The sequence below is a fragment of the Cetorhinus maximus genome, chromosome 11, assembly GCF_964194155.1.
Source record: "Cetorhinus maximus chromosome 11, sCetMax3.hap1.1, whole genome shotgun sequence".
NCBI lineage: Eukaryota > Metazoa > Chordata > Chondrichthyes > Lamniformes > Cetorhinidae > Cetorhinus > Cetorhinus maximus.
This window is the reverse complement of record NC_135889.1, coordinates 66229341-66241965: the sequence shown is the minus strand read 5'-3', so window position 1 is coordinate 66241965 and position 12625 is coordinate 66229341. Positions and strand designations below refer to the sequence as shown.

The 12625-nt window shown below is 40.6% G+C and overlaps 1 protein-coding gene across 3 annotated transcripts in view; it reads right to left on the bottom strand.

The window, feature by feature from the left end:
* dcaf17 (ddb1 and cul4 associated factor 17) overlaps window positions 1-12625 on the bottom strand; it is a 50490-nt gene that overhangs the window by 15184 nt on the left and 22681 nt on the right. For all 3 annotated transcript variants that reach the window (XM_078552167.1, XM_078552164.1, XM_078552166.1), the window contains exons 6-10: window positions 12278-12356; window positions 10820-10909; window positions 6745-6852; window positions 5309-5414; window positions 5071-5213 (exon numbers count right to left, since the gene is read on the bottom strand). In XM_078552167.1, coding sequence (XP_078408293.1) covers window positions 5071-5213; window positions 5309-5414; window positions 6745-6852; window positions 10820-10909; window positions 12278-12356 — 526 coding nt within the window. The remainder of the gene's footprint in view (window positions 1-5070; window positions 5214-5308; window positions 5415-6744; window positions 6853-10819; window positions 10910-12277; window positions 12357-12625) is intronic.

Below are 12625 nucleotides of genomic sequence, written 5' to 3'. Positions count from 1 at the left end.
GGCCCACCACAATCGTGGCCTGGTTGCTGAGGCCATTATTTTTCTTTAAGTTAAAAAGTTGGGGAGAGCACGCCACCATCTTGGGGTCCCTCTTGCTCACTTCTCCAAAAGTGGAGTTTGTTGCCTCTTCAGAACTGGAGGGTCTCCTACTGGCCCGCCAACTTAGAGAACATCACAAGACAGCACGAGAGAGCAGCGGAGAGATCAGAACCAGCGTGAGTGCGGGGAAGCTTCAAAAATGACCTCAGCACCAAGGTGAAAGCTGATTGGTGAGTAGTGGGTAAGTGTTTTTTTCCAGTTTGAAATAGATTAAGTGAAGGAAAGGTAAGAGTTCTAGTTTTCATTTTAAGTACATAAATCATTTAAAGTTTTCTTACTGTATTTAACTTAAAGTAAGGGGTTCTTTTTCAATTAGAGGCCTGGCAAGGCAGCTCAGTCCCATGTTATGTACCACCTACAACATGTCCGAAGTCCTAGATGCTCCTTGCGCTCTGACCGACCACGTGTGCAGGAAGTGCCATCAGCTGCAGCTACATGAGCTCCGAGTTTCAGAGCTTGAGCAGCAGCTGGAGGAACTGAGGTGCATCCACGAGGCTGAGAATTTCGTGGATAGCACATTTTCAGACATGGTCATCCCACAGTTTACGGAAGTGTAGATAGAGAGGGAATGGGTGACCATCAGTCAGAAGGTGTCAGGCAGGTAGTCAGGAAATCTCCAGAGCGCATCTTGCTCGAGAACGGTGAGAGTGATGATCCCTCTGGGGAGTGCAGCCACGCTCATGGCACTGAGTGGCTCAGCTGCACAGGGGGGAGTAAAAAGAGGGGAAGAGCAATAGTGGTAGGAGGCTCGATAGTAAGGGAAACAGACAGGCGTTTCTGCGGCCGTAGACGTGACTCCAGAATGGTATGTTGCCTCCCTGGTGCCAGAGTCAAGGATATCACTGAACGGCTGCAGGGCATTCTAAAAAGGGAGGGCAAACAGACAGAGAGCGTGGTACATATTGGTACCAACGACATAGGTGAAAAGAGGGATGAGGTCCTGCAGGCAGAATTTAGGGAGCTAGGAAGCAGATTAAAAAACAGGACCTCAAAGGTAGTAATCTCTGGATTACTTCTGGTGCCATGCACTAGTGAGTATAGAAATAGGAGGTTAGTCCAGATGAATGCGTGGCTGGAGAGATGGTGCAGGAGGGAGGGCTTTAGATTTCTGGGACATTGGGACTGTTACTGGGGGCGGTGGGACCTGTACAAGGCAGACGGGTTGCACCTGAACCGGAATGGGACCGACATCCTTGCGGGGAGGTTTGCTAGTGCTGTTGGGGAGGGTTTAAACAAACTTAGGAGGGGGATGGGATCCTGAGAGGAGGTTCAGCAGGGGTAGATGCACAGCCAAAATTAGAAAAGAGGGCAAGTGAGTCTGGAAGACATAGAAATTATAGGCCAGTTAAGGCACAAGGGAGCTTGGCAAGGTTGGATGGTATTTATTTTAATACAAGGAGTCTGACGAATAAGGCAGATGAGTTGAGGGCACAAATTAACACACGGAAGTATGATGTCATTGCTGTCACAGAGACATGATTGAGAGAGGGGCAGGATAGGCAGTTCAATATTCCAGGATATAGGGTCTTCAGGCAAGACAGGGAAGGAGGTAAAAGAGGAGGGGATATCGCAATATTGATCAAGGAATCAATTAAAGCAGTAAGGAGGGATGACATCTTAGAAGGCTCCTCAAATGAAGTCAAATGGGTAGAACTAAAAAACAAAAAAGGAGCAATCACATTACTGGGAGTGTACTATAGGCCCCCAAACAGTCAGAGAGAAATAGAAGAGCAGGTATGTAGGCAAATTTCAGGGAAGTGTAAAAATAATAGGGTAGTAATAGTGGGAGATTTCAACTTCCCCAACATTAACTGAGTTAGTCATAGTGTGATAGGTGAAATTCTTAAAATGCATCCAGGAGAGCTTTTTAAGCCAGGACCAAGAAGGTCCTCCAAGAGAGGGGGCGATCCTGGACAATTTTAGGGGATGAAGCTGGGCAAGTGGTAGAGGTATCAGTGGGGGAGCATTTTGCAGATAGTGATCATAACTCCATTAGATTCAAGGTTGTTATGGGAAAGGACAAGGATGAGCCAGAAATCAGTGTTCTAAATTGGGAGAATGCCGATTTTAATAGGATCAGATATGATTTGGCCGGAGTGGACTGGGAGCAGCTACTTTTAGGTAAATCTGCGTCAGAGCAGTGGGACTCATTCAAGAAGGAAATAGGGGGAATACAGGGCCAACCTATTCCAGTAAAGACGAAGAGTGGGACCAACAAATCCAGGGAACCCTGGATGTCGAGGGATATACAGGATTGGATAAAGAGAAAAAGGGAGGCTTATGGCAGATACCGAGGGCTCAAAACAGCAGAAGCCCTAGAAGGGTATAGAATGTGTAGGGGGGAAATTAAAAAGGAAATTAGGAGAGCAAAAAGGGGGCATGAAAAAACATTGGCAGGTAAAATAAAGGAAAATCCGAAGTTATTTTACAAGTACATTAAGAATAAGAGGATAACTAGGGAAAGAGTCGGGCCCATCAAGGACGACAGTGGTAATTTGTGTGTGGAGCTGGAAGACGTAAGTACAGTTCTAAATGAATACTTTGTGACGGTGTTCACAAGTGAGAGGGACGACATGGGCATGGAAATCAGGCAGAAGGACTATGATATAATTAAAGAAATTAGCATAGAAAGGGAGGAGGTTCTAAGTGGTCTGGCAGGCTTAAAAGTATATAAATCTCCAGTCCCAGATGAAATATATCCCAGGCTGTTGAGTCAGGCAAGGGAGGAGATAGTAGGGGCGCTGGCAATAATTTTCAATACCTCTCTGGCCACAGGAGAGATGCCAGAGGACTGGAGGACTGTCAATGTGGTACTGTTATTCAAGAAGGGAGGAATGGATAAACCAGGGAACTACAGGCCAGTCAGTCTAACCTCAGTGGTGGGGAAACTATTGGAAGCAATTCTGAGGGACAGAATTAATCTACACTTGGAGAGGCAGGGATTAATCAAGGACAGTCAGCATGGTTTTGTTAAGGGGAGGTCACGTCTGACCGATTTGACTGAATTTTTCGAAGAGGTGACCAAGTGTGTAGATGAGGGCAATGCATTTGACATAGTCTACTTGGACTTCAGCAAGGCTTTTGATAATGTCCCGCATGGGAAACTGATAACGAAGGTAAGAGCCCATGGGGTCCAAGGCAATTTGGCTCAAGAAGTGTTTTTGTGACTGGATGCCTCCAGTGGGGTTCCACAGGAATCGGTGTTGGTTCCCTTGCTGTTTGTGGTATATATAAACGACTTAGACTTGAATGTAGGAGGGTTGATCAGTAAGTTCGCGGATGACACAAAATTTGGTGGGGTGGTAAATAGTGAGGAGGATAGCCTTAGAAAAAAGGAGGATATAGACGGGCTGGTCAGATGGGCTGATCAGTGGCAAATGGAATTTAATCTGGATAAGTGTGAGGTGATGCACTTGGGCAGGACAAACAAGGCACGGGAATACACGATGAATGGTAGGAATCTGGGAAGTACCGAGGATCAGAGGGACCTTGGTGTGCTTGTCCACCGATCCCTTAATGTAGCGGGACAGGCGGATATGGTGGTTAAGAAGGCAAAAGGGATACTTGCCTTTATTAGCCGAGGTATAGAATATAAGAGCAGGGAGGTTATGCTGGGACTGTATAAAACGCTGGTTAGGCCACAGCTAGAGTATTGCGTGCAGCTCTGGAATCCGCATTATAGGAAGGATGTGATTGCACTAGAAAGAGTGCAGAAGAGATTTACCAGGATGTTGCCTGGGCTGGAGAGTTTTAGTTATGAGGAGAGATTGGATAGACTGGTGTTATTTTCCCTGAAGCAGAGGAGATTAAGGGGGGCATGATTGAGGTGTATAAAATTATGAGGGGCATAGATAGGGCAGACAGGAAGTAACTTTTCCCCTTGGTGGAGGGATCAATAACCAGAGGGCATAGATTTAAGGTAAGGGGCAGGAGGTTTAGAGGGGATGTGAGGAAGAATCTTTTCACCCAGGGGGTAATGGGAATCTGGAACTCACTGCCTGTAAGGGTGGTAGAGGCAGAAACCCTCATAACATTTAAGAAGTACTTGGATGTGCACTTGCAATGCCATGGCATACAAGGCTATGGGCCTAGTGCTGGAAAATGGGATTAGAATAGTAGGTACTTGTTTGACCGGTGCAGACTTGATGGGCCAAAGGGCCTTTTTCTGTGCTGTGGACCTCTATGACTCTATGACTATGAGAACCTGCTGGGCATCCCGAATCGGATGGTGCAGTTGCCCTCCGGCCATTAACTGGCCAATTCGTAGAAAATCATAGCCAGGTAACTATTCCTCATACAGTTCTGATCACTGTTTGACCATGACAGCAGTGTTCCAAAACCAGCAAGGGAAATCCCTGCCCATTGTTAGGCCAGAGAGAACTGGAGATCCCGTTCCAGAAAGCCCTTGAGAATATGCAATTTAGATTGACTAATTTTGTGCTAGGAATGGGAAACTACAGCTGTGAACAGAGATTTGAGATACTGGGCTATTTTCAATGGTACAAGAATTAGGAGCAGATTAAGTAGAGATTTCTTTTATATATACAGAATTTTGGTACAACAAATAGGGAAACACAATTTCCTTTGGTTCGGGAATCATTGACTCAGAGGTCATCAATTTAAAATTCTCACCAAGAGGGTGAAGCAGGTTAGGAGGAATTTATTATATCAGAGGATTGCTGGAACAAGGAATGCTCTGCCAAAGTGAATGACTGAGGCAGAGACAATCACATCCTTTGAGAAGGTTGGATGCAGGGCTAAAGGGGGAAAGCAGGACTGTAGGATTAGTTTTGGATTGGTTCAGTGAAAAGTCAGCAGAAACCAAACAAGATGAACTGAATGGATTCCTTCTATTTTCTAAACCTCTATGGCTTCATGGTTGTTTAAAGGCAAAAATTAGAAATTACTGTATATACTGCCCAGCTGCAAACCAATGTTGCACAAGTATCCAGAGCAATTGTGATACATTACCAGCTTTTTATCCTTTAAAGAATAAATATGGTAGATGCCTTCCTGTTTTCGTTCATTAGGAGTAATGATGTAATGCCAGGGGTGTCCTCCAATCTGAAAAGCACTTTTAAGACAAGAAACTTCAAATAGGACAGGTGGACAATCTGTGAAAATAGGGTTTTATGTTTACATTGATAGTGAGCTACTTATGCATCCTAATTCTGGATAATACAAGTAACAAGATTTTGCATTAAAATACCTGTTATTTTAATATTACATGGAATTCCAAATGGAGCTGCACCCACAATTCCAGTTGTGTTGTTCCATTCACACCTTTGTCCAAGGATACATTGTTTCTGTGTAAACTATGTAAAGACAAGAACATTGATATTTATATTTAAAAAACATTTCAGTCTGCAATGTTGAACAATTTGTTTTGCGTTTGAGACTGTTGTATGTTTATAAAAACCACAGTGCCATTTGGCATGGATTTTACAATACAGTTATGCACATTGAGTTAACAAATTTCTTACAGCGTTTATTCAATGAATACAAACTTAAAACTGGTTAAGCCAAAACAATATACAAAATAACAACTGTGCCCTGTAAGTAACTTCTTAAAAAGTAATGGAAACCACAAAGGTTAGTAGTCTCTGTCAATGGGAACATTGTTTTGAAACGTTTTGGTCAGGCTCAAATTTATTCTTTGTTTTCTACTGCATTGGGACCTTTGAAATTATTCCTGAAAAACAAAGGTACAGGACCAAGTGTCACAGTACAGGATACCGCCAAAATTGAAAAAAAGAACAAAAGGAAAAGCCTGGCAAAATCAAACATGACTAAGCATGCTAAGCTTAAATTTTAAAAGTCTGAAGATTGCAGGATAGAATTAACAAAAGTGTAAAAATAAATTTCGAGTAAGAAACAGTGCAATGAACCTTGATATTAATATGGTGAAAAATTAAAAGAAGATGGAATCATACTTGCAAATTAGAACGAGCCAAAGATAAATGTTCAGAACAGTACTAACCATATTAGTGCCAATAAAATACAGGAAGAAGTTGAAAATTAGAGGTGAAAGGAATCACCCATCAACATAATATGACAACTTGGATGAATTGGCAGCACATTTGCCTCTTTAATTAGAAGGTTGTGGGTTCAAGCTGCACTTCAGGATTTGAGCACATAATTTAGGTTGACACTTCAGTGCACTACTAAGTGAAAAGCTACAAAGTTGGAGGTGACATCCTTCTAATGAGACATTAAGTCAAAGGAATATCTGGCATTCTAGTGGTAAGAGCCTGCAATGTCCTCATTTACCGTTTCTCATTAAAACTCAAGTTTCAGTTCTTTGGCTCTTCTAATTTTTCTCCTTGGAAAATACTTCCTCTTCCAAAGTCCAATCCAGAGGACTATCTGCTCATGTTCGTTTAACCTGCCCTTGATCTACTATAGTTAAATACCTCACCATATTCACTTGTTATCTTGATCACACTCCTTGAACTCCTCTGATTTTTTTGCTCGACATAAACCTATTCCACTTTCCCTCTGATGAAATCATTATTCTTGACAACTTCAGTAATAAACAAAATTGAATTAAGGTATTACTTTGCACACCTCAGAGCTGTTCCCATTAACAGGCTTCTCGTTCAACAGATTCAGCCTTGCTCAGTATATGCTATGTTCTCATTTTACCTTCTCAACAATCCACTGAAAACTGTAAAGCTTGACTAGTCCCATGCCGTACGTCACAATTAGCAAACCGTGAGAAACAGTAGCATCAGTTATATTGTTTCCAAATACCTATAAGATGAGGAATATTGTATTAAAAAGGTTTACTGAATTATATCTATCACATTTTGGCATTCTATTTGAACTTTATCCTAGTTCATTTTTGTATTTAATATTGTAAAATTGAGTTTGGTTTTCTAATTGAAAACATTTTAATTCAAGGATGACACTACCAAAGTGTATTTGCAACCGCACCAGTTTTAGCCAAATATGGATACTACATTTTTCCAAACGTGTAAATACAACTCACCACGCTTCTAAACAGTTAACATAAATTATTCAGTCACATGTTTTTAAGAGTTACAATGGAATCTTAAAATGTCACAACACAGAAACAGGCCATTCAGTTCAACTGATCCATGTCAGTTTTCATACTCCACACAAGTGAAGTCTATTTTCTAATCTCTTCCATCCCTTTAATTCTTAATTTTGTGCTCATTCATTACCATCCCACAGACCGGTAGAAACTATACGTCACTACTTATCTCATTATAATCCTTTGTAATCCTTAAGATCTCATCAGGTCAGCCTATAACCTTTATAGTTTCAGTGAAAAGCCCTATCTTTTCAATTCTTTCTTCATAGCAGCATAGCCTCATCCCTGATAGTATCTAACTGAATCTACATTGAGTATTGCTGAAATAGAAAGGTGCTGTTGAAGCTTTTCCTCTTGCGCAAATCGGAACAGATGCAAGAATGCCAAATCTCAGCGAGAAACAATTTATACTGCATGAGAAAAAGAAGTGCTGATTGGTAAAGGGGTTGGCATGGAGAATGTGCCAGGAAACTATTATCCCAAGGCTTAGTTGAAGGGTCAGTCACAAGGGGACACAAGTTCATGGTGAGGGGCAGGAGGTTTAGGGGGGAATGTGAGGAAAAACTTTTTTACCCAGAGGGTGGTGACGGTCTAGAATGCACTGCCTGGGGGGGTGGTGGAGGTTGATTGCCTCACATCCTTTAAAAAGTACCTGAATGATCACTTGGCACGTCATAACATTCAAGGCTATGGGCCACGTTCTGGTAAATGGGATTAGGTAGGTAGGTCAGGTGCTTCTCACGTGTCGGTGCAGACTCGATGGGCCGAAGGGCCTCTTCTGCACTGTGAGATTCTGTGATTTTGTTCGATTCAAAAGAGGTGCAATGCCTGGACATGCTCCTTTTGACTGCAGAGGACAGGTCGCTCCATATGTACCTTCTAACAAGTTAGCTGCACTTTGAGCCCAACTGATGATCTTAATTTGGTTGTTAACACTCGATTGTTCAGCAAGTGCTTTCCAATAAAAAGTACTGTTTACAATTTCAGCTACAGATTTATTTTTGTATTTTAATCTTCAAATAGAAATCAAAATCTTAATGTTAGTGGGTTCGTACCAGTTTGCAAGCTTATCCGATTTTTGTTCTATTTATTGTACTTTGAGAGTCTGCTCCATGAGGAAATATAGGGTTATTGATAATCTAACATTAGACATTACATTCCGAGTTTTGCGAGCATGGGCTGGTTGAGTACAGTGAGTTCTTTGCCTATTGCGAACAGCTGAAGGGGTGTGCTGTTTGATGCAATCCACTAGATGAAAACCTTCGACATGTCTCTCTTTTCAGCAATACTCAAGTTCTGTACGACCAAGCGACTATTTAAATCTACATTGACCTTTTCCCATTATTTTTATATTCTTCCTATAATGGGATATGCAAACTTGTACACAGCCTTCCAACTCCAGCCTAATATTGAACTTGTTCAAGAACTTAACTACTTGCTTTTATATTCCATGCTTCCAAATAAAAACTAAGGATTCCAATTTCCTTTTTTATAGTCTTTCTACTTGCCAACTTTAATGTAGCTTCTTCTACTTTATTTAAGGTATATATTTATTTCCTTACTCTTCCAAATGTGTAACTTTATAATTTTTTTTCGACTGAATTGCATTTGCAAGTGATCTGCCCATTCCTCTAGCCTATGTCCTTAAGTAGGCGTTGTCATAGCCTCCAATATAATTTGCAATATCACCAGCTACCTTTGATACTATTAATACATAAGTTTTCGATTTGTGTACAGTAATCAATAACCAACTGACTACATTTCTTTATTCGCGAGTGTCATCATCTTTGACAAAAGTCTCTTCCATAGTGCCTTGTATAATGCTTTTTGAAAATCCAAATAAACCGCATCCTCTGCATTCTTTTCAATTTATCTTCTTTGTTACCTCTTCAAAGAATTCTCCGGGGTTAGTAAAACAGAGTTTCCCTTTAGACATCTGCACTGACTAACCATGAATAACTTATAATCTCCTGACATGGGCTGTATAAAGTTGAAAATCCATGGAGGTCTGCATTAGAACAGGAAGTCCCTTAGAACAGGAATGGCAGCTGCCCATGCCAAAGATGCACCTGGGGTGCCTGCCTGCTGAGGGTCAAAATTGTGGCGAAAAATTGGCTAGAGTGGATGTTGCCCTCCACCCCAAAAAAAAACTATTTAGTAACTCCAAAGCCCTCTTGAAAGAGGGCCACATTTAAAGCTTTTTTAAAAACTCACTCTTTGGGACAGCTTTTAACTGCTGATGGGCTTCTGTTGGGAATCGGCTGGATTCAGTTCATTTCCTAGACGCCCTGTACTGAAAGAAGCTGCAGCGATTCTATGTGGCCAACTTCCCACTTAAAAAAAGACAGGAAATGAGCAAGAAATAATTGCTGACCTGTGGAAAATCTTGTGACCCTTGGCCACCCACAGGTACTCGGATAAGAGTGGAGATGCGCGTTCTGGGAGACATCGTGTGTTAGGGAAGGACGAGGGAGCTTAGGACAAGGGAGGCCTAAACTTTCCTTGTGGGGCAGAGAAGTGCACTCCTGCTTCACCCTGCCTCACTGAATAAAGTAAACAACTTACAGAGCCATCTTTTCTACTTCCAGTCCTCTTTTGACAGGACTTCCCCTGGTGGGAAAGCCAAAGGGGCTTCTCCACGTGCTTCTCCACACAGGCTTCTTCACAGTTCTGATTTGTTGTTGCTTTACATTAAACCAGTCAACAAAGTGTTGGCAAAAAAAATCATTTTAGAGGAACTAAGTGTTAAACAAGAAATGTGTGCAAGTACCAGATTTTAAATACATAGATTTCCTTTGTGACTGCTCATAGTGAGTTGGATATCCTGCTGTTTTATAGTGTATATTTTAAACAGTCTGATGGAAGAGTATAACAGAAAACATACACTAGCTACTGAACCTCCAGTTCTAGATCCATTAAGATCTCCCACGGCATTGCTGAGTGAGTTAGAGATGCTGGTTTTTGGTCACTATGACCAGTAAATTGTACTCTGTACAAGCTTCTATTGCATCACTTGCACTAATCAAAAAGCTTCTGTCATATTTGAGCTAAAATGAGGATTGTAGTTTGCTAAGACACTTAAATAGTTAATATAAAATTGTACAGAATAATGAGTCTAACAGTTCAGCAGTGTAGGAGTCAGAAGTTATGAAGTGAGGAGTTGCAAGTATTGATGTCGGAGGGGTGCATATGGGCAGTTTGAGTTATTATCCCTGTTAATGAGATGAATTGGAAAGGAAGCAGGAAATGGACAAACAACGATTCATTTAGCAGAAATGAGTCAGACCAGTAGGGCCAACTGCTTGACTCGAGGCCTGACCACAATAGACAGGTTGGGAGTGTGTAGTCCATGCCCACAGAATAGAAAGCCAGATGAATACAAATGGATTGTGCGTGTAGATGGTCAGCCACAAACTGCTGAGCGCTGAAGATGACCCATAAATTGGATGAAATCCTAAATGTGGCAAATACATGCTATACGTGAACAAATACAGGCAGCAGCGCTATCTATTACTGACAAGTATCCTTCATGGATTATTTAAATTAATTGGTTCACTGAGGTCATTGTTAAATAAGAGACAGAAAATGTACAGGAAGTAATTTTTGATTTAATTAATTCACAGATTACAGCATACAGATTTTTTAAAAAATAAAGTAACTTACATTTTTGTCAATACCAAGCATTCCTACAAATGTAAGAGGTAGAACCCTGAACAAAGCTAAATGTAAAAGAACTGAGTGTTGAATTCCAGCCTGAAAGACAGTAACAATGATTATTTAAAAGTAAGGCAATCAGAAAACAATCCAATTACTGGAGTGCACAAAACATTCTGATATTTAACGATTTTAAAGTGGGGACCAGCCTAACTCAGGAGAAGTGATGAGAAAGTCCCCAGGTGGCACTGTAATACCACACCTTTTGGGTTTTGACACCGCAATTTCATGTCAGTTTGTGTTTAAGGGGTCTCTTGAACCTTGTGAACACGTTTTAAACCTACCAGAAGTTAATTTAAATATTAATACAGATGCTGCCACCTGTATATCAGGCAATGCAAACAGAGTATTATCTCATTGGACCCATGTTGCTGCTACCAGTATAAAGATTGCTAGCTGTACATAAAAACACTGTAAAAGGGTAGTCTGCTGCAACTCTGTCGTTAGCTTGTATAATTAGAATTTATCTGCTTATTTTACTTTGAAAATTAGAAAATAATTTTAATAGCACAACTGAAACAACTATAAGGGTTTATGCAATTAATAAGTTGTGCCAATGCACAACTAAAATAAAATTAAACACCTTGAGCAGATAATAGAAAGAACAGGAAAATATTTTTAAGAACGTCCCGCAAAGGCCCAGTGATGAGAATCGTTTGAACGCTTACAGGCTGCACCATGGAGTGACAGGAATGGCTATCGCCTGCAATACTCCAAATTATTTCAAGTAATTATTTCAAAATAATTACTGAGTCCCAAACAGGAAGCGAGGTACTTTCCCTGACGCAAGAGAAAAATGTAAAAATGCTTCCACTACAATTTGGTAGAATTAATCAATCCATTCAAAACATTTTACAACACTAATTTCATCAAGTTTTTGTTTGGTGCTAATTATTGAATGTTACTAACACTGTTATTATCACTGTGCACAAAGATTAAAAACTCTGATGTAATCATTACAAAATTGTTTACTACTGAACAATAGCTTTCATTTTCCTTTAGGAATTTACTCGTTTTCTGAAACTGGTCGCATCTAAAATTACTGCGATTGTTTGATGTAGTAGTCAGTATATCTCAAAACTAAGTGACATCTATTGAGTGCATATTCCAATTATAGATTGAAAATGCTTTGTCGAGAATTGCTAACAGCATTGATAGTCTTCACCTTCACAAAGAAACATATGGCAATGAAGGAAAAAAACAATTTGCCTTCAGTTGCTTGCAAATTTCAAAAGGTTTTCCCTCTAAGTTAACAAACAGTTGGATGTTCAAAATGAATGCCGACTACTGACAGTAGCTAATTAGCCATAACAACGAGCATAGAATCCCACAAAATCCAATGAAGTTTTATATCAACATGGCAGTTAAACCAGCACCATCACACTGTAGATCATCCCCACTACTCACCGCTCTAGCTACAGCTGTAACTTTGTTCTGTGTAGTCTTGGCTACTATTGTCTCTTGAGTATCGTCCCAAGTCAAATACCTGTTAATTATAATGAATTGTACAAACATCATAGTACATCAAATTACATTGGGTCTAAAGCACACACAGGCTATTTGACCCAATTGTGCTGGTGTTTGTCCACTAGAGCTTCCTCCCAATGCTCTTTGTCTAACCTCTACAACATACCCTTCTATTCTTTTCTTTCTCATATACTTATCTAGTTTCCCCTTAATGCATCTGATATTTGGCTCTATTATTCCATGTGGTAGCACATTTCACAAGCTTAGCATTCTTTGGGTAAGTTTTTC